Source organism: Dipodomys merriami, unplaced genomic scaffold (genome assembly GCF_024711535.1).
Source record: "Dipodomys merriami isolate MVZ:Mamm:240054 unplaced genomic scaffold, mDipMer1.0.p SCAF_355, whole genome shotgun sequence".
NCBI classification, from domain to species: domain Eukaryota; kingdom Metazoa; phylum Chordata; class Mammalia; order Rodentia; family Heteromyidae; genus Dipodomys; species Dipodomys merriami.
The window spans coordinates 627,129-647,738 of record NW_027205104.1 but is presented as its reverse complement, the minus strand read 5'-3'; the positions used below and the strand labels follow the sequence as shown (position 1 = coordinate 647,738).

The following is a 20,610-nucleotide window of genomic DNA, read 5'->3' as shown; positions in this document are numbered from 1 at the left end:
GCTCACATCTACTAGCTACTCGGGAAGCTGAGATATGAGGATTGTGGTTCAAAGCCACAATTGTGGGAAAGGAAAGTCAGTAACTCCAATTAACAACCAGAAAGCCAGAAGTGCAGGTGTGACTCAAGTGGTAGGGTGCTAGCCATGCATGAAAAAGCTCAGCATCAGCCACCAAGCTCTGTGTTCAAGCTATAGGACTGGCACAGAGAAGGAAAATAACATCATGAGTCTCTATAGAGCTTGCTTTATTTTTAATAAGTACATGCTAGGAAAATCTTTGAAACAGTGACACCATTTATTTTAAATTATCCATTTCCGAGTGAGACTCTGTCAACAAACAAACAAACAGCTCCCTCAGCAGCATGGGGCCATGAAGAGAGCAGCTGTCCTCTTGCTCACCTGGACTAGTGTCCATAAGGGTCTCAGTGGCACCACCTTTCAACAGGTGGCTGACACTTGAATGCCCATCCTTTGTTTCCTACAATAAGCAACCGGAGCTATTTTCCAGTGAGCACTCAAATTTCTCAAGACTTGGGCTAGTCAGAACACTTCTCTGGTGCATGTTAATCTTCAACTCACCCTCAAAGTCAGGTAACCCCTTACGCTCCCAGATTTGGAAACCTACACCACAAGAACAGAAGCTGCATATGTCTACCTTCCTTGTCAATTTAGTTCAAGTATCACAGGCAATGTGATGTAAACTAGAGTATTATATGTGAGAAACAGCTCGTTATTGTTAAGTATAAAATTTAAGTAGATTTGGAGAATTGTTGCATTATGAAAAACTCCCAACAATATAACATATAGGAAATGACTATAAAGACTCATGAGATGCAGAACTTCTTCACGACAATTCTCCAGGTAGTAGAAAAACAATATTGCATTAAAAAATTATTCAGCTTGCTAGGTAGTTTCCAACTTTTCTTTTCTGTATAAAAATCTCTGTTGGCTATTCGAATAAACCACAGAGCTCTCCATTGTAACTATGCACCCACACAAGATCCGATGTTCTTTTTACATTCATTATCAGAGAAAATTATGTAAGTTATCAATCTTTATAAAGAACTGGAAATTGAAACTTCTTCCATCATTGCCAAACCTAGACTTGTAGCTGTGCAGCAGTGGGGCCGGCCAGCTGTTCTGCAGGGGTACTCTCTGCATATAGCTTTTGATCTTTGAACAGTCATTGCATGAGCAAATAGAAATGTCTGATCTCTTCTGGCATGTGCTAGTTATGCTGTATCTAGTATTTATACTAAAATACAGATTCAGAAAATTATCTTGAAATCCCCTTTATTCCATTCCATTTTCCTTTCTACTAGTATTTTCAGTTTTTTGTTTTGTTTTGTTTTTGCCATTTCTGAGGCTTGAACTCAGGAATGGGGGCATCCCTAAGCCTCTTTGTGCTCAAGGCTATGGATCTACCATTTGAGCCATTAGGCCACTTCTGGCTTTTGCTGAGTAGATTGTTGGAGATAAGGGTCTGATGGCTTCAAACCATCATCCTCAGATCTCAGCCTCCTGCGTAGCAAGGATTATAGGCACGAGCCACCAGTACCTGGCTTTCTCAGAGGTATTTTGAGCATGAGGAAAATGGTTAGATAGTAGGACATTAATTACCTAGGTTTTATAGTGAGTAATAAATTCTAGAAAATGCTATGGCTTTGGAAAAACTGTAGAGAAATTTTTTTTTTCACTCCAGGCTCCAATGTTTGTTAACTGTATGCTTTGAGCACCTTATTGAATCTCACTGGAGTTTTGTGCTTAAAATATTGGAGAACACTATCTACTCTGTATGTCTCTTACAAAAATTAGACATATATACAAATACAAGATATAAGTATAAGAAAAATCAATAAATTGGTGCATATACACCATCATTGCTATAATTAATATGATTATAAAATGCCAGATAGAATTTCTAAATGGTATGAATTTAGTGAACTAATGTATGGAAGTTCAAAAACAGATGCAGTTCATTCACCATAATTTGCTGGTGGAGAAGACACTGTGAAGTGTTGAAGAAAAAATGACCCCAAACGACAAGCTATCTGACCACATAAGGATTTCAAATTCCTGAAATATAAACAGGTAAATGGGAAAGGGCGTCGGGCATAGATGGCGCCCGGTGTGGGAAAGGAAATGAAGGCATGAACACCGATGTAGATGGCATTTTGCAGAGAGTCCAAGGAGAGCCCAGACAGCTCTAGAAGAAAGGAGGTAAGAAAGGGATCATGACATGCAGAGCAGTAAATCGACTAAGGGGAACAGAAGCCTCAACTCAAAAAGCGAAGGTTCCCAGTTCTGGGGGGGTGACAAGTCCGCAGGTGCTCATGGGGGAGGCCACTGGAGATGGAGCGGTGCCCAGAGCCTGGATGGATGGATGGATGAGACCAGCGTCCGCAGCAATGCTGGTCCAGTGGAGCACAGAGCCAGGGCTTCGGCTCAGAGCAATGTTCTCCATGGTAACAGCGGCAGCCCCGGGGTGAATGGGCTGGAGACAGACATGCTTCAACTTCTCTTTCTGTACTCACGTACAGAAGGTAATAAAGAGTCTAACTCCACTAGCTACGATGTGGCTAACATTCCAAAACCCTTGTCTGAGCTAATCTAAGAAAAATTCTCTGATCCTATATAAGTACATTGACCGTCAAGACCTGGCGGGGAATGTGAGGATGGAAACTCTTCCTCCCACAGAGAAGCTGTGCTGCCCATGTTTTCCCAGAGACCCTCTAAGCAGACGCCCAGCTGTCGGTAGACATTGATAGATGTTTTCCTTTTGTCTTTACCCTCTACCCCTCACCCAGGTGATTTTCAGTATACACCATCCATGTTGAAGGAGCCAGCTCTGGCTTCAGGGAAGCAGATCCATACACTATACCTGGACAACACCTACTGCAACCCAGCCCTGATTCTTCCTTCCCGACAAGAAGCTATGCGCCAGATCATCCAACTCATTGAAAAGCACCCACACCACAACATAAAGATCGGTGAGTTGTTCTCTTTTCCTCTTATAGTTAGTGAATCTAGCCTCTTTGAAGGTTCTCATAACTTTCAGACTTGTGTGCCTCTCTTTTCCCCTTTTGCCGGTGAGAAAGTGAGGCATGTGTGCAGTCTCCTAAGATGCTGCCTCTCCAACGTACACTCTTGCTGCTGCTGTATACCTAACTCCTAGTACCATTTAATACCTACAATACTCTGCTTATTATTTACTATTTACCTAGACGGATGCTGCAAGTTTTTCTGCTTTTTCATTTTTCTGTTTCTCTCACAGAGACTATTTTTAGCTACTACATTTCACATAAAATTCCAGATTTAGGATTTCTCTTGATTAAAAAGTTACATTCAGCAAAACAGGCCAGACCCAGAGGAAACACAGGTTGCATGCTTTGCCTCAGTTGTGGTAGCTAGAATGTGCTTTCAGTCTACAAGTAAACACTGGCTGATAAGTGAGTGGCTACGAAAGAATGAACTGAAGTAGCACAGACTATATGGAGAGCACAAATAGTGTAATTCTTAAAAAACAAAAACAAAAACGTTAAAGCCTAACAAAATAGGTACCAGGAAACAGGTACCTCGAAATGGGAGGGCGGGTGCTGGAACTCAGAATCCTACAATTCTATTCACCTTCTGACTCTCCCCAACCATTTAACACTGTAAGCGCGGCCCTGGGCGGGTGGCTTTGGACGCACCGCGTTTTCATGGAATGATAGTGGACTTCCGGCATCCTCCCGCACACCCATCCACCAGGGAGAGGCCCGGACCCTGAGAGCCCATCCGCACGCAGCTGCCCTGCTCCGCCACTCCCCACCCTGGGTTTCTTATGAAAGCAGTCCTGTTGCTTCCGTCCAGTAGGCCTAGATCAAAGCAAGGGGGAATGCCCCTGCAGACCGTGCTTTGTCAGAATAGAGAAAGATCTAGAACTCAAAAGCAAGTCTGAATTAAAAAGAGCCAGGCACAGTGAGTCAGGACCGCGGGGGAGCGTGTCTTCTGCTCAGCGGTGGTGAGATGCTCCAGTCCCGCAGGGCGGCTCCCGGGCACCCCTCTGTTGCCCGCGGGCGGTGCTGCGCTCTTACCTGGGCCAAGGTGAGCGTGGTCTGTCTGCAGGCCCCGCACCGCACCCGCAGCTTTCCTGGCTGCACTCTTCGACAGGGGTCTTTGCAATAAACATAAAAACTCTTGTAGGTCGTTTTACCTGGTAGGAAAACCACAGAGAAGGTAGCCGATTAGTACTGGATCCAAACGGAGAGAGGAAACTCCTTACAAACAAATTTAAAATAAACTCCTCAGGAACCTTTTACATCAGTGGAATGAATAATACAGTGAAGACACCATCATTTCAATTTAGAAAAGTCATTTTTGCGCTGAAAAGAGTGGGCAGATGCAGTCATAATATTCACCTTATGTATTTAAAAACTGAACTAGGAAAAATGAGGGGATGGGAGGGATGATGGAAGGGGACACTGCAGTCATCAGGACGCAGTGAGCTGGTAAACTGACATGTTGAATTGAAGCTCCTTTGTGCAATTACTTAAAGATAATAAAAATATTTTTTAATTAAAAAGGGTGCAAGTCTTTCTGTTATTGGCAACAGCCTTGCTAAATACTCAGCAGAGTCAGCACAACCCAAGAGAGAGAGGGGGGAGGGAGGGAAGGAGAGAGAGAGAGAGGAGAGAGTGCTAGGCAAGTGCTTGGCACACAATGGACTTCAGTGCACCCTGTGCTGGTGAGGTGTGCAAAAAGGACAGGAAATTTGGAGGCTGAGAAATTCGGAGACCACTGCTCCTAAATTCTGTTTCATGCTTCTGTACACAGTTGTGAAGACTAAATATTTTGCTCTTAAAATCTTCTCTGCACAGACAAACCAGCCCGTTTCTCATGATATGAATGAGATGATCACCATTTGCTGGGTTTCCAAGGGGGGCATGCCAAAATACAGTCACACAGAAAATAAAATAAGGGCCCTGTGTCCTGAAGGGCTTACCAGAACCAGCAGCCACGCAGAGGCTGCTTTACGTTGCATTCAATTTTCCAGAACAAATAGCCTTCAAATACTATATTTTTAATAGTAAAAGAGGAACCTTGCCCAATTTCATAATTAAACCTCTCTGATCGTTTCTAACAAGTATCAACAATCCAGCATTCTCAAGACTGAAAAATAAACAATCTTATTCTGAAACATTTGCAGTGAAACAATTGACTTTCTAAGTTTCTAAAATTGCTTCATGGCTATTTATTTCAATCTTACTGTTGTTGTGGAGGAGGGAGCAAGATTGCATGTCATGACATAAAAATTTGTTTTAATTTTAATTTCTTATTGTGGGTGAATATTTTCAGCCTCCCAAATACTATCTGGCCTACTAAAACCAGTGCACATACAGTGAGAAAAACAACAAAAGGTTTTAGTCTTATGTGGTTGAATTTGTTTCACTAGTGGAAAGAATGTTTAAGGACATTTAGACTGTCGTGCGTTAACCGCCTTTATTAATGTCATGATGACAAACTTTGTGAAATTTAAAACCTAATAAAGATGCCAAGTTTTATAACGTAAGGATTCGCAATGTATTTTGTAAGTGTTACTCTGCAGAGATGAAAACCTGGCCCTCGGTGTGGAAGGGGAGAGAGGATAGAAGTGTAGGTTTCTGTCAGGGTTAATTGCTGCTTTCTTGACACCTCTTCGTGGCTTTAGCGCCGTTGAGTGATAAATACGGCCTGCGAGGGGCCAGCCAGGTCAGCACACAGGACCTGCTCTGACGGTTTATACACACCTAGCGCCTGTGTCCCGAAGGTGGAGACGGGTTCGCGGGTGGTGGGACCGGCGGCGGCTCTGACCGGCTCTAACAACTTTGTCGGTAGTGCGGCCGGGCCAGTTCCAAACTGTGTGTGCCCGGCTGCAAAGGCTCCCCAAGAAGAACAGGGAAGACGAGGGGCAGAGCTTTCCGAGGGGCCTCGGCCTGCCTGCGGCACATGCGGTGGGAAGGCGGGGCGGGGGCACGCGGGGTGGGAAGGCGGGGCGGGGACACGCGGGGTGGGAAGGCGGCGGGGCGGGGGCACGCGGGGTGGGAAGGCGGGGCGGGGGCACGCGGGGTGGGAAGGCGGGGCAGTTACTCTTTAGGATGGTACAGAAGCAGCTCCCACGCCGCAGGGGTCCAACCAGGCCAGGTCTGCCAAGTCTGCTGGGGATTGGCATCTCCTCCCCGCCCGCCCCGCTCTCCCCCACCCCCCGGCCCGCGGTCTGGGGAGGCCCCGGGGCCTTCGACCTCCACGAGGCCTTGAGCAGTGCCCAGGAAGGGCCCAGGACGACGCGCCGTCCACCCCGCCTGGACCTGCCTGGACCCCGCCGTCCACCCCGCCTGGACTCCTGCCTGGATCTGCCTGGACCCCGCCTGGACCTGCCTGGACCCCGCCTGGACCTGCCTGGACCCCGCCTGGATCTGCCTGGACCCCGCTTGGACCCCGCCGTCCACCCCGCTTGGAACCCGCCTGGACCCCGCCTGGCTCCCGCGGTCCACGGCGCCTGGCTCCCCAGCCCAAGCATCTCTGTTTACCTCTTGATGAGTGCTGTCCTAGAGAAAGACTTGGGAAGTGTACCCAGTGTGTCCACCGTCACCTACGGCTTGGGGTCGATTCTGTGCACGCGGGCCCCGCACACACCCCACGCACCCTGGACTCGCCGGACTGGCAGCCATGGCTGAGTTCCACACAGGCTGCTTCATTACCCCGGGGCCGAGAATGAAGAACTTGGGGCGCTTCAAGAGACTTGCCTGTTCGGGCTAAACCAGCCCCGCCCGGGGCCCCGAGCACCGCACACCCCAGCTCCACCTGACCCCGAAGGGCTTCTTTTCTGGTACACCTTGGGAGACTAGGTGTGTTTTTTTATTGTCAAGGTGATGTACGGAGGGGTGACACTTACACAACAAGGTAGTAAGTAGATTTCTTGTCAAACCCGTTACCCCTTCCCTCCTTTCTCCTCCTCCCCCCCCCCCCCCCGGCCGTGGTACAGATCGTTTCCAACGTACTGACTTGTGAATATGCTGTTGGATTGGTTCTCCGTGTCCTTTGTCTCACCATTCTGCTGTTCCCCTTCCCTTCCCTAATTCAAATAAACATATGTACGATACCAGGTACCAACATCAAATACAATGACAACAGGGGTATACGGCAGGGGGAAGGACACACAAAAGAAACAAAAAATCCCACACTACATTAAAAACAACAACAACAAAGAAAAACCTCTTGTGTCCATGTCTTGGAGTTCTTTCACTTAGCATCATCTTATGTGGTCCTATGTACGTAGCTATTGAGCTATTCTGCTCATCTGCTAAGATTATCCTAGACATACACTAATTATTGCAAATAAGGGAAACCATGGGACCTAGGTTTCTTTGGGTCTGGCTAACTTCATTTAATATGATTTTTAAGGAAAAGTATGTGGAGCAAAATATGACTACAGCCATGTCCTTGTTTCTTGAAACCAAGAATGGTGCTGCTATCTGCACCAATAGCTCCATCCATCGGCTACAGGCTCTGGACTAGTTTACCTTGCTGTGGTTACTCGCCTAGGGAAGAACCTCAGCCTTGGTCAACTCCTCCCAGTCTACCTGGGACAGATAGACTCATGTCCTGAGTTACCAAAAACAACAGGGTTCTGAAGGAGCCAACTCAGGGCCCAGAGAATCTTTTCCCTTGTCATTTGTTACTACATTTCTGCATAGTGGTTCTTGGCCAAGGACCAAATACACTCCTTGACCATATTTTCTACAATATATATGGCTCATGTGCTAGGTGCACTAAAATATGAAATGAGTTAGAAACAGGACCATTTCTGAAATTCAGCAAACAGATCTTTACATATTATGAAGACAGGCCCCTATTCTTTAGATTGAACTGAAACTATTTATTGTTTTTAGTTTGAAATTGCATAAGAATTAGTCTAAATTAGTTGCACATGAAATCCGTTCAGCATGGAGCCCCTGAACTACCTCTTCTGTGTGGCAAAACCTCAAAAAAATAAATAAAGATCACATCTTTTTCAACTCAATGCAGTGTACAAGGGGAAAATGTGTTAATCTCAGGTCAAACAGAGCTTCGTTATCTTACCAAAAATCTACTTTAAGAAAGTCAGTCAAGGTCAGAACTCCACTGAAGGCTTTGACCTTGGGCAATGACTATCTTTGGGTCACTCCCAATAGCTTAGTAAACAACAACTATTCATTATATCAATAATTCCCCCGCATCCCCCCTGTCTAAATGCTATGAAAATTGCAGGAGGAGTGGTAGCGTAAGGGTAAAATAACAACACAAAATAAAAAAATTCATGATTACCAAATATTTACAAAACCTCTCCACCAGTCAAACTCATTAAACTAATATAATATATCCTTCAACATGTTGGAATGTCGCATTTGAAATCAATAGCATTAATATTCCCAAGACCACAAAATTATTCATGATGAATAAAATATAAAAATTACATACCAAAAGTGTGTAGAGGACTTGGTATAAATAAATGTTCCCAGTTAACTTCTAACCGTTTACCACCACTGAGTCACTCTAAAGGAGGACAATCATTGCACAAATACTTTTCACTCAGGTCCTTGTCCATAAGCGAGAAGAGCCATCAAATCCAGCCGTGCCATTCCACGGTTGCAACAAGCCCCATTGTAATACCTGTGAGTAACCAAGGTGATGCTAGATTATAAAGAATTTGTCATTACATAACCTTCCCTCCCCTGCTCCTAAAACATGCTTAGCATTCTCTAGGGGGTGTCTACTTTTTAAAGTTAGAACTTAATTCTTTTTTTCTGCAAAGGATTTTAATTAATGCATCTGCAAAATAATTTCATCTGGTGAGGGAAAACCTGCTGATTAAATCTAATGCCTTTGCCTGATTTTGGGGGGGTGGTTGTTGTTGCCAATTTATTTTTTCATTATTCATTTTGAAAGTAATAAACTCCCATGCCAAGACAAAACTGTAGAATGAAACATAATTTGAAGATTAGGCTTAAATAAATAACAAGGCTCACAGACAAACAGAGCACATTTAGTTGCTTATTTTTCCTGAAAATGGGCTTGGGGCAGGGTGTCACTCAGGAGGCGCCAGTCATGTCCTCAAGATGCAATCTTCATCACCCAGGATGCATACATCCTACTTAAAGATGGAGATGTGGTGATTCTGAGAGCAGAGAGCATATGTGCCACACACACACACACACACACACACACACACACACACACACACGAGACAAATCAATTCATGCTTCATGTCTATTTTCTCATCTGCAAAATCAAGATGATGATAGTATCTAACAGAGTGTTGTAAGGATTTTTATAACAAAGCTAGAGCGGAAGCCCTTAATGAAGTTTGGATAAAGCGAGGTGTCAATGCATGTTTATTCCTATTTGGTGCCCCGAACAGTAAGAATTCTTTACTTATGCCGCCAGTGACCATTTCCCAACTTTTGTAAATGTGGTTCTTACATATTGTTTAAATCTTAAATGTACTTTAAATAGCTGAGGTATAATTTTTAAACAAGTCTTTTAACATTGTTTCATAGCTAAATTCTTTATAACGAAACATTCAGCAATAGTGTGGAATGCTTATAAGTCATGATGGAAAGCCTTGAACAGATTTAAGAACCATATTAGAACCACTTTCTTCCATGAATCTCTTTTTTCTCATAGCGCAAATGATGCATGCATGTAGTAGAAGATGAAGGGGTGGAAGTAGCAAGCAATTATTTGGATCCAATCCAGTGAGTACAATTTCCAAGCTGTCTAATATACTTAAAAATCTCAAATAAAAATAGTTTTTGTTGTGTGGTACAGAAAGAGATTTGAAATAGCTTACAAAATGCCATTTTAATGACAGACGACATTTTGGTCTCTTCTTAGCCAATGAGTGACCATTTCCTAACTGAGGAAACAGAAGGAAAGGATTTCAACCCTGCAACAGCAACAGGGTATAAGAATGATATGGAGACCTGCATAAAAGCTTTTCTGATTACAACACACCCATGATGCCCTGGGCTAAGGGTTTGTAAAAACTAAGATTCGGGGTCCATAGATTTCACCAAGTTCTATAGGGGAACTTATTCCATTGCTCAAAAAAGTGTCACTTTAACCCCAACTGAAACGTATGGATCATGGGCAGCAGTCATGAGAACTGCCTCAGCTCCAGCCCTGCCATCTCCATTTCCTTCATTTGATCAGCACTAAAGGTTTCATGGAAATTTCTATTAATGTTTTATGGTGCTGGCATTCAGCAAAAATGTGCAGTTACAGCAATTACCAATGAGGACAATTACGGTTCATTGTTAAGGTTAATGCAGGGCCTTTCAATGAATGTAATACCAAGGAGCAGTAATCCATGCAATGACCAGAGAAGCAGCCGTTTTTATTTACCTTTACAAAACTGATTCCTTCCCTGACATGTAGAAAGTCATTTTAGTCTCCTGACTTTAAATGCTTCAGGTGTTAGGATAGAAAACCTAGTAAGTGAATGAACACTGAAGAATGACATTAATTAGGGAAGAGAGTGAGGTAGGTGTGAACCTATACATTCCACATTCTTCATTTGGTCTTACCTGCATTAGCTAATGTAATTAGCTCTGTATACATATTTTAAGGAGAATCACTCTGAGTTTTACTACTATCACTAAATAAGCCTCCACAGAATCTGATGCTTTCACTATTTTGTTTCAACTATATGAAATGACAAGACAAAATGAACAATATGAACTGACTTGAAGACTGTTTTAAAGCCTTTGCTGTGTTGAGACTCTATGACCACTTTAAATAGGAGAAGAAATATTTCTGAGTGACAGTGTGATTGGTTAGAAATGCATAATAATGTCATCATTGGTTGGAAAAATGACTTTGTGAATTTAGGAGATAGTATAATGAAGGAAGTACAACTCTAAGCATACGTAATAGGGTCATGGTGCCCAAGCACAGTGAAGTCTTTCCCAGCTAAGCAGATACGGCCCTCCTCCTCCCAGGTCCTGATCGGGACCAGCTCTGCCTCCATCAAGATAAGAAGCACCTGTGAGAGGCGGCTGAAAGCAGACGCACGCTCCATCACGTCTACAAAAGGAAAGCTAAATTCAGTGACAGTTACAATAGAAAAAGACTGACCTATTAGCAACTAGTAAGGAAGGAATGGAGATAAAAAAAATTGTAAGCCCTCTGTACATCAACAGTAAAATACTGATAACAAAATTATAGTTTTTCAGGCAATATCTAGTTTATGAAGTGCATTTACACCTTATCTACCTAAAGAATATGGCTGGAGGAAAACAGCAGTGGGAAAGAAGCAGGGCGGTACTCATTGGAGACCTATCTGGGTTCTTTGCATCAATAATATCACAGCAAATGTGGAGAAAACTGCACGTGTGACACTGTAGTCAAAGCTAAGAACAACCATCCCACAAGCAAGACAAGCCAGGCAAGAACAAGGCCGGATTCATCAACAGGCTGAAGGTATTTGCAAGGCAGATGCCATAGGCATGCCATTCTTAGGAGAGTGGACAACACATTTGAACTGTGGGTGCTGAGTAGTGATGTTTAACCTCAGATCACAAAAGCTCATGCTCAGAATTGTCTCTGTGTAGAGCTTGCTTCAGGTCCCAGGTGTCACAGAGGTCTGTGTCCCCTGGAAATCAGGTCTTCAGAGAAAGTCCAGAGAAACTCACAGAGTACAGATGACACCCAAAGGCCCATCGAGTGGGGGAAGAGAAGCTTAGAAGTGAGAACAATTCAACACAGAACAGTTCTGTAACTTCCAATCTGGCACACTTTCTTAGCACTGCATTCTTAGCACTGAGACGATTGTACCACGGGTATCCTGGTGTTCCATACCCTCATGATTGTGAGAGTTAAGCTGGGCCTTACCAGTCACCCTATGCTCAGAGCAGCAGCTCTGAGGCTATCCCAACCTTTGACCCATTCCCTTTTACCAAGTGATAGCTTTGATCTAAGCTACTCTATTTTGGGTGTAAGTCCCCAAACACAACGGCCACTCAGCTTGCTTATTCAAGAAATCAACTACCATCTAACAGGCCATCAAGATGCACAAACTGAAAAACAATTTCTAGGTACCAATCAACCATTATATCTGCAAATATATCAAATCATATTAGAAACCCAGAACCATGAACTTATCAATCACACAAGATACAACCTCCTCACCTGAGACCATAAAAGGAAACACATGCAGGAATGAGATGTGGCAGGCATACTGACCCCACGACCCGGTCATTTTGTGATGAACCTCATCCAGGAAAACTGCTCAAGTACGGGCCCTCTGCTTCGGTCCCTATTTCCCTCGCCTGTGACATAGAACTCACTTCAAACTAACATCGGAAATGGCCTGTCACCGGGCTTGCCTTTGACAAGTCTGCACCTTGACTCGATCGTGCCTGTGTTTTGCAAACAGGACATTTCTCCTATATCTGTGTCAGCGCCTTGCCCAAGCCTCCTCCAGCACTTCCTCCTGAACACTGCAGCCTCTTTAATCTTTCCTTAGCCATTCTGTAAAGTAGATATTGTTTTGTGTGAAGTGTAGTACGCTATCTGAAAATTAATATTAGCAATTAAGACTGGAGTAAAGAGCCTGCATTACCGGTCACTCGGACTATCAACCAGACCATCCGAAGGACTTGGGAATGTCTCTCTCCTCTGTCCCTCCTTAAAGTAATTTTCTAGTGCATTATTTTCGGATTTTCCAGGACTATTAACTCTCCAAATTGCTTTTGGATTAATTTTCCTAGAGTAAATATTTGATCATATCATTCTCCTTACATGTCTCTTCATCTTTTCCTCAAATAGGACTCAAGCTCCATTGCTTAGTAAACTGAGCACTTTCATAGTTTACTTGTCTTACATTCCACTATGTTTGTCCGTGTTCAAGCGAAGCTGACTCATCAACACTTGCAAGTATTCTAGCAGATCAAGACCTTTCTCTCTGTGCCAGCTAACATGTCAGCCACCGGCCACATATGCATGGAGCCATAAAGGTTGGCTTAGATAGCCAGAAAGTCGATTTTTAGTGTTTGATACATATGATTAACTTGAACTGCCAGCTGTGGTTGGTGGCTACCTGAATTTGAGCAGCACAAAGCTAAGAGAAAGTATATATTATTTTATTTTTATTTAAGTTCCCAGGCTTGGTGATAGTATTTGTAAACTTGACAATTTTCCCCAAATATCTGTTGAACATTTCTTTGTTGATTGACAGCCCTAATTTTTCTGTTGCATTATGGAACAGTCACAATACCTGATTAATACCTCATTAATTGGCAGATTGAATAAAATATTTGCATTGTTCATTTCTCTCTTTTTTTGCCAGTCATGGGGCCTGAACTCTGGGCTTGGGTGCTGTCCTTTAGTTCTTCAGCTCAAGGCTAGTGCTCTACCACTTGAGACACAGCGCCACTTCTGGCTTTTTCTGCTTATGTGGTGCTGAGGAATCCAACCCAGGGCGGGCTTCATGCATGCAAGGCAATACTCACCACTGAGCCACCTTCCCAGCCTTGCTCATTTCTTATTTGCTTGCAAGTCATGATTTTATTTTTATAAATTGTACACTAATACATTTTTATTTATTAATTTTTATTTTTTATTGCTGTTATAAGGTGATATACACAGGGGTTACAGTTACATAAGTCAGGCTATAAGTGCATTTCTTTTGGGGCAGTGTCGCCCCTTCCCTTAGCTTCTCCCAGTTTTTCCCTCCTGACCCCACCCACAAGTTGTATAGTTTGTTTTCAACATGTCTCATGAGTACAACTGCTGCATACACATTTTTATTTTTAGGGACAGAAGATGTTTACGGATCTAGCTAATAACTTCTTTAAGTATGATATTCACCCGTCTGCATTTTCCTTTATGTCTGCCTATAACATCTAAAGATATTTCATTTCTCTCTTTCTACATGGCTTAATTCCCCCATCTTTTGGCATCCAGATGTACCACATCTTCAGGAAATCTTTTTTTTGGGGGGTGGAGGGGTCCAGTCGTGGGGCCTGAACTCTGGGCCTGGGCACCGTCCCTCAGCTCTTCACCTCAAGGCTAGCACTCTACCGCTTGAGCCACAGCGCCACTTCCGGCTTTTTTTTCCCTGCATATGTGGTGTTGAGGAATCGAATCCAGGGCCTCTCATGCATGCAAGGCAAGTGCTCTACCACTGAGCCACCTTCCCAGCCTTTCAGGAAATCTTATCTAATTCTTTCACCAAATGAAAATGGATTACATGTTAGTTTTTTTTCCCTCAGAGTACTTAAATCCTTTCTATCCTAATATATGTGTGTGTATGTTTGTATGTATATGAGTGTATATATATATATATATGTATTTTTGTGTATATGTATATATATATATATATATATATATATATATAGTTGCCTGTCATTTCAGATCTTAAGATACTTTTTGGGGGTGAGGCTCATATTTTATTTTATTCTTAGTGACCATAAATATAAATCATTAACTACATGGAGGAATCAAGAGACTAGGTTTAGAAGCTACCAGTGTGGAATGAGAAAGATTTTTACCTTGCAAAAGATGAAATTACAATAAACTGACCTTAAAATAACTTAATCTCAGTGACAATATTATGAAGAATATTCTTCTAGGCCCATTAAAATGACATGCAGTTTGATAATTATTTTTGCAGTGTCAGGATTCTAAAGCTAAATGTTTCTCAGCTTCTGTTATTTCGCAGTGCTAAATAAATGTTGTCAAAAGATTAAATATAAACTGGCTATAAATCTTCATTTAGCTGCAGCAGGGAAGAAAGGTTGCACTGCAGCAGCCATGTTTGTTCATCATTAAGAAAATGAGAAGCCTCATTTTAATTGTATTAAACTGTTGAAATTATCGTTCATTCTATGTAATTGATGTTGAGGATGAAGTCTTTGATGGTCATCACTGAATATGTAAACTGGGCTGAACACAATGAGCAATGCAGGAAGCCTTCTGGACATCAGTGGGCAGAGGAGGCCTCTTTTTGCTCACTGTAGCCTCTGTTTGCAGGTATCTGTCCCTACCTGTAGACTGCCTTCACTTTTCTAATCAGATTTTCCAAACCAATTAGACAATCTAATCTGAGAAAACAGCCCATTTGAAACCCAGTTTGCCTGACATTTTAAGGCAATGACCTGTGGTTTGATCACCTGTCCAAACCATCTGGTAACGTGGATATGATCTCATTATGATCTTACAAATGGTCCCTGTGAGGCTCCATCCTCACTCGCCAGTGTTAGAGCCGCTGACACACAGCCAGGACAGCTGCGTGGGCAGCGTGCGCACTCTGAGCTACTTTCTGCTGAACCAAAGAGAACAAGGGATTCCAATGCCCATCTTAAGACTCAGCACAATCTTACCAAAAACAATGTTTAACAAGAAATGTACTCACTACCTTACGCAAGTAACTGTAACCCTCTGAATATCACCTTGACAATAAAATTAAATTTAAAAAAAGAAATGCCTTTGGCTACACATCTGAATATTGGGAAGATAACTCCTGGGGGTAAAATTAGGGCCTTGATAATAAAGCAAGGTTTCTATTACTTAAGAAACTTAGGTTAAATTTGACTTAGACTTATAATTATGACATGGGAATTATGCCCTTGAAGCCTGCAATTGACTCAGTTCTGCCTTAAGACCTGATGGATACATTGTAAACACCAAATTTCTCGTATGCATAGGAATACAATACAGTTCAAAAAAATCTATATGTACAACTAATATACACATCCTATAGTTGAAGAATCTCTCTAATCAATGATCGTAAGAAAGAAAAATAACACATAAAATTTGATAACTTTTTTACAAATAAAGTAATTTACAACTACCCTGTAAAAATATCTGACCTTAGATGCTCACCAGAAGCTTCTCAGGTAAGATCGTTATACTTTTTTCTTCTCTTTATTTATTCCCTACCTACTAGAGGAAGGATATAATTTGGCTTGATTTTTTGCTTGTTTTGTTTTTCAGGTTTGTTTTATTTTGGTTAAAATAAAAATGTGTTATATTTATAACAATAAATGATTAAAAACCTCATTTTTATACTTGTAGGGAAAAATGAAACTATGGATGATCACTTTTTTCTATCGCTCCCCCTCCCCTTCCACTCAGTCTTCGGGGACAGTCCATGGATGCAGTGGAAGTAGAGTGAAATCTGGAAGAATGGAAACATCTGCAGAAGCAGAGCCGCAGAAGGAAGGACACAGCAGGGCGCGTGAGGAGAGCTGCTCTGTACAGGCTGGCGGCACTGGAGGGATGAGGGGCACCAGACTAGTCTGACACCATCCTGGAGCTTGGGCATGCCAGCTCAGCTCAGGGCAGGCATGTGAAGAGGGAGGGCACCTAGGTGGGAGGCAGTCAGCTCTGGAAAGACCACAGCCAGGTCGGGACTGGGTGGGCCTGTTTTGGGCCTTCCCACAAATCCCACAAAGCCTAGAGACTGGTGCTTAAGTTCACCAGTGTGCTGTGGAAACACTCCTTTAGAGATGCATGAGATTCAGACATCAGTGGAGAGATCAGAAAGCAGTCATTCCAGGAGCAGAATGTTCTCCTCTGTGCTTCCGTGGGGGCCTCTGGCAGGACGCTAGCAGGAAGCCCTGTGGGGCCCCGCTGCAATTGGGAGGGTACCTGGTAGGTTGTCTATGATGGGGAATTGACACATTCATCAAGTAATCTCCTTCCTCTCTCTGCTGCCAATCATATGCCCCCTTGCTTAGACAATGCATTCAGTTTAAAACACCCAAGGCCTCAACTTGTTTTTGCAGAAACTTTTCCACAACCCCTGTTAGAATCCCAGTAGATTCAGAGATCTCCAAAATACTTGCATATCTCACAACTGCATAGTTGACCAACAGAGTTGAGTCAAGATAATAAAAACCGACAAGCCGTTCACACATTTCCCTTCTCCAGTCTCCTGCACTGTTCATTACTAGTTTTGTTTAATTTTTAAATTGAACTGCATATTGCAGATTTGGCCAGATGAATTTCTGCGTAGATACTGTGTCTTGCTTCTGCCAAAGATGATTTTTATTCCGAATGAACAGGAAAAGGCAGTACTAGGCTCTGAATGCATTTAGGCTGTAAAATAAAGATGAAAACACGTGTATCATCCAACTGTCATCCACAGCGTAGAGAAGAAAGTCTATTTTAAGAGAATAATGTGTTTCTACTCTATTTCACAAATGGTGATCTACAACTAACCCACTTTTGTTTAGATTCATTGGTGTTTCCTTGATTTGTTTCTTCGGTCAATAAGTAAATACATTTTGCATGTTAAATGATGCCTGAGCTGGCAGTGTGGCATGAAAACAGCAATAAACTTCACTGACCTGAAAGGAGTAGATATCATTGAAGTTTCTGTTTCATAAATTCTGCTTCTTTGCACCAACATTAATTAAGACATTTTCTCCTCTGAGTTGAGGACACTGGCTTATCACACAGCACGGGAGCAGAATATCTTCATCCTCTTTAGCTTTTACCATGTAATAATTTCTGATGATACCTTCCCTATCAGATACCACCTACTGGGCACCCAGTTTTGTGCCCATCTGATGTTGCATTCTGTTGAAGAGCTCTGAAAAGCTAATATTTATTTCATGAGTTTTACAGATGAAAACTGAGTTTCAGCAGTGTAATTTGCCCAGAATAGCAGGGCTGTGTGAATGTCGTTTGTGGGATTTTAAACCTAGCTCTATATGACTCCAATGTCCCGTGCTTTCTGCCAAGATATAGTCCAGCCTTTTGAGATTAGATGTGACACTTGGAAGGTAACATAGACTTGTCATGAAAATAAAAACAAAATTCAAAGCTGGGGAGAAAGGAGAAAAGGGACACAATAAACACCATGTTGGATTTAGGAATAATTAGAGTCATATGTAAGATGGGTCATTTAACAGCTACATAATTTGGGGCAAATATTTAACAGGTTCTGACCCCTACTTTCTTTATCTTACAATAGAAATAGCAATATATGCAACTTTGGGTAATTAAGAACAATAAACACAAACACTATATCCTGGCATGTATTTGCAAATATCTTGCATGAAAATGATCAGAAAAAAACCTGATACACCCAGAGCATATATAGGAAAGAAATCTCACCATAAAGGTAAACAAATGATTCAACTATCAATCAATCAATCAAGGGAAAACAATCAAGATTCAAGTCCAAGGCAGAGTCCAAAGTGGAAAGATGCCCAGAAGGTGCTATTGGTAGTACGGGAAAAAGAGGAGCAAAACAGGCCTTAGTGGCTGGGCTGAGACACATATAGCAGCTCCCAGAAAATACTGAGTTCCATCCTTTCACCGTTTTCTGAAATGGGTTATATTTCACTGAGTGTCTAGATAGCACTGCTCTGACGTTAGCCTGCATTGTTTAGACAGACAAGCCAATATTCTTATTCTTGTCTATTCACAAGGAGTTGGATGAGAGAGAAGGAGGGAAGAGAAGAGTGGAACATGCCCAAATCCATCCAATGGCTCATCCGGAGCTCTGCCCCTGTCCTCTCACCTGTGGTGGTCCAGTGTGACAGTCTCTTACAGCTAGCTTGGGTTCTCTTCTAGGCCGAGAATGCATGGATAATGTGTAGCCAGCCCAGGGTGTTTAGAGCATGGGATGATGTCTCCTCCTCTTGTTCTTCCCACCCCAATGCCCATCTTGCATTTGCTGTTACTTAAAGGCATTGCATTGACAAGAAAATGAAACAGACTTTACCGACTACAGTTTCATCACTTAGCTGTGTCATTGCTTTGACATTTACATGATGGATAAATGAAATTTGTTAAACTATAAGGAACTAGAGGATGCTATTCCTAATGTCCTCATTGCTGATTTTGATGGCTACCTAAAGCAAAGCATTAAAGTGTCTACTCAGCAGCTGAAGGATTTCAACTAACTTGGAGTGTCCCTGAATTCTAACTGTGACCCCCGGCATGGGTGCCATTCGTATGATATCACAGTAGCATCATCAAAGCTTACAACGACTGCTCCAAAACTGTCAGCCAAATACCCACAAAACACAATTTTCCACGGAATATGGTTGCCTAGAATTACTGACTTTTTCCTGGTATTCCTTTTTCTCAATTAAAATATTTTTCACTATTTGAATTAGTGCATATGAATTTCACAAAGGTATTTCATATATTTCTACACATGTAAATAATGTACTTTGACAACTTCATCCCCTTCTGTCCAGTATTATTTCATTTTTGAAGATAATTTGACTAAAACATACACAAATCTTAAATATTTATGAAACTAAAAAGAAAAATAGGGTATGAGATACAAATATCCAACTAAAGATCAACAATTTCAGAAAAATATTCTTAAAAGATTTGAATTAAGGGAAAATTGCAAGATGGAAAGTCTTTGCTGTATGATTTTGTAATCTGGGATTGACAATGATATAAATCTCTAAAAATGAAAGAATTCTCAGCAGAATTGACACAACATCAACTACATGGTGAATGCAGTTATTAATTCTATCCTGGTAGATTTACCTCCTCTGTGGTTAATGCAGCTTCTAACACAGGATGTATGGTTGAGAAAAGATACAGATCTGATAGGGTCTTTTTGAGGCAGAGAAGCTGACCTTTGAGTCTTGTAACTGGGCAACATGATTGGTAGGATTCTAAATGGTCTTCAGGCTGCTGATCCCTCAAATGTCTGCACCCCTCCTCCCCTGGGTGTGGGTGACACCCGGACAGTGATCAGATTGTCCTTATTCTTTGCTTACAGTATCTGGCAATGAAGAAGGATGCTCACAGGCGTCCCGAACATCTGAAGTCAGCTCATTCTGAGTTAATGGAGAGGGTCTGATCTATCACATCAACTCTCGAAAAACCCACACCTCCCCAAAAGAATGTGGGAGAAGATGGAGCATCCTGATGACTTGGAAGCCAGGACTTATCCATTGTGAGTGTTCGTGAGAGGGGAGAGGGACGGGAGTCAGGGCCCAGTGCTTGACCAACAGCCAGCAAGAGAGCAGCCTGTGGTCCTACAACAGCAGAACTGAGTTCTGCCTCATCAGGAAAGAGTGGAAAAGAACCCCAGGCTTCCGAGGGAAACATGGCCAACCATTACTTAGACTGCCACCTTGGGCAGGCTAGGCGGAGGACTCAGCTCAGCAGTGCTCAGACTCCTGACCTGCAGACACTGAGCTCCAAAGTGTCACATGTGTGGCAACTCATTAAACAGCAGAAAAGGGGGAGGGACTCATAGGTGAGATGCTTCCTTGATTTCACCGAGCATTGGTTTTCATAGCCATGTAGTAGGGAGAGTGCCAGACACGAACTCCGTGTGGCAAGGGGGACTCAGCCAAGACCGTTCATAATAGCAGTAGCAGCCATGACACTGTAAATAGGGCATGGAGGAGTAATCACAATCTGTTAGAACATCGAGACAGGTAAGCTTACAAACACAAGGGACACCGAAGTTAGGCTAGGTAATGTATTTGTATATATGGAATGGAGGTTGATAAAATAAGTCAATTTATCATCAAATCTAACACCATCCAAACACAGACTTGTATATGTATGTGGGCCTCCAGGACACACACACACACACACACACACACACACACGAGT

General features: G+C 42.6%; 1 protein-coding gene across 1 annotated transcript in view; it reads right to left on the bottom strand.

Moving 5' to 3' along the window:
• The window catches only part of LOC138804086 (E3 ubiquitin-protein ligase parkin-like), an 849,159-nt gene that overhangs the window by 447,371 nt on the left and 381,178 nt on the right, over window positions 1–20,610 (bottom strand). The window contains exon 4 of the mRNA XM_069988358.1: window positions 4,077–4,195. Within this exon, the coding sequence (XP_069844459.1) occupies window positions 4,077–4,195 (119 nt within the window). The remainder of the gene's footprint in view (window positions 1–4,076; window positions 4,196–20,610) is intronic.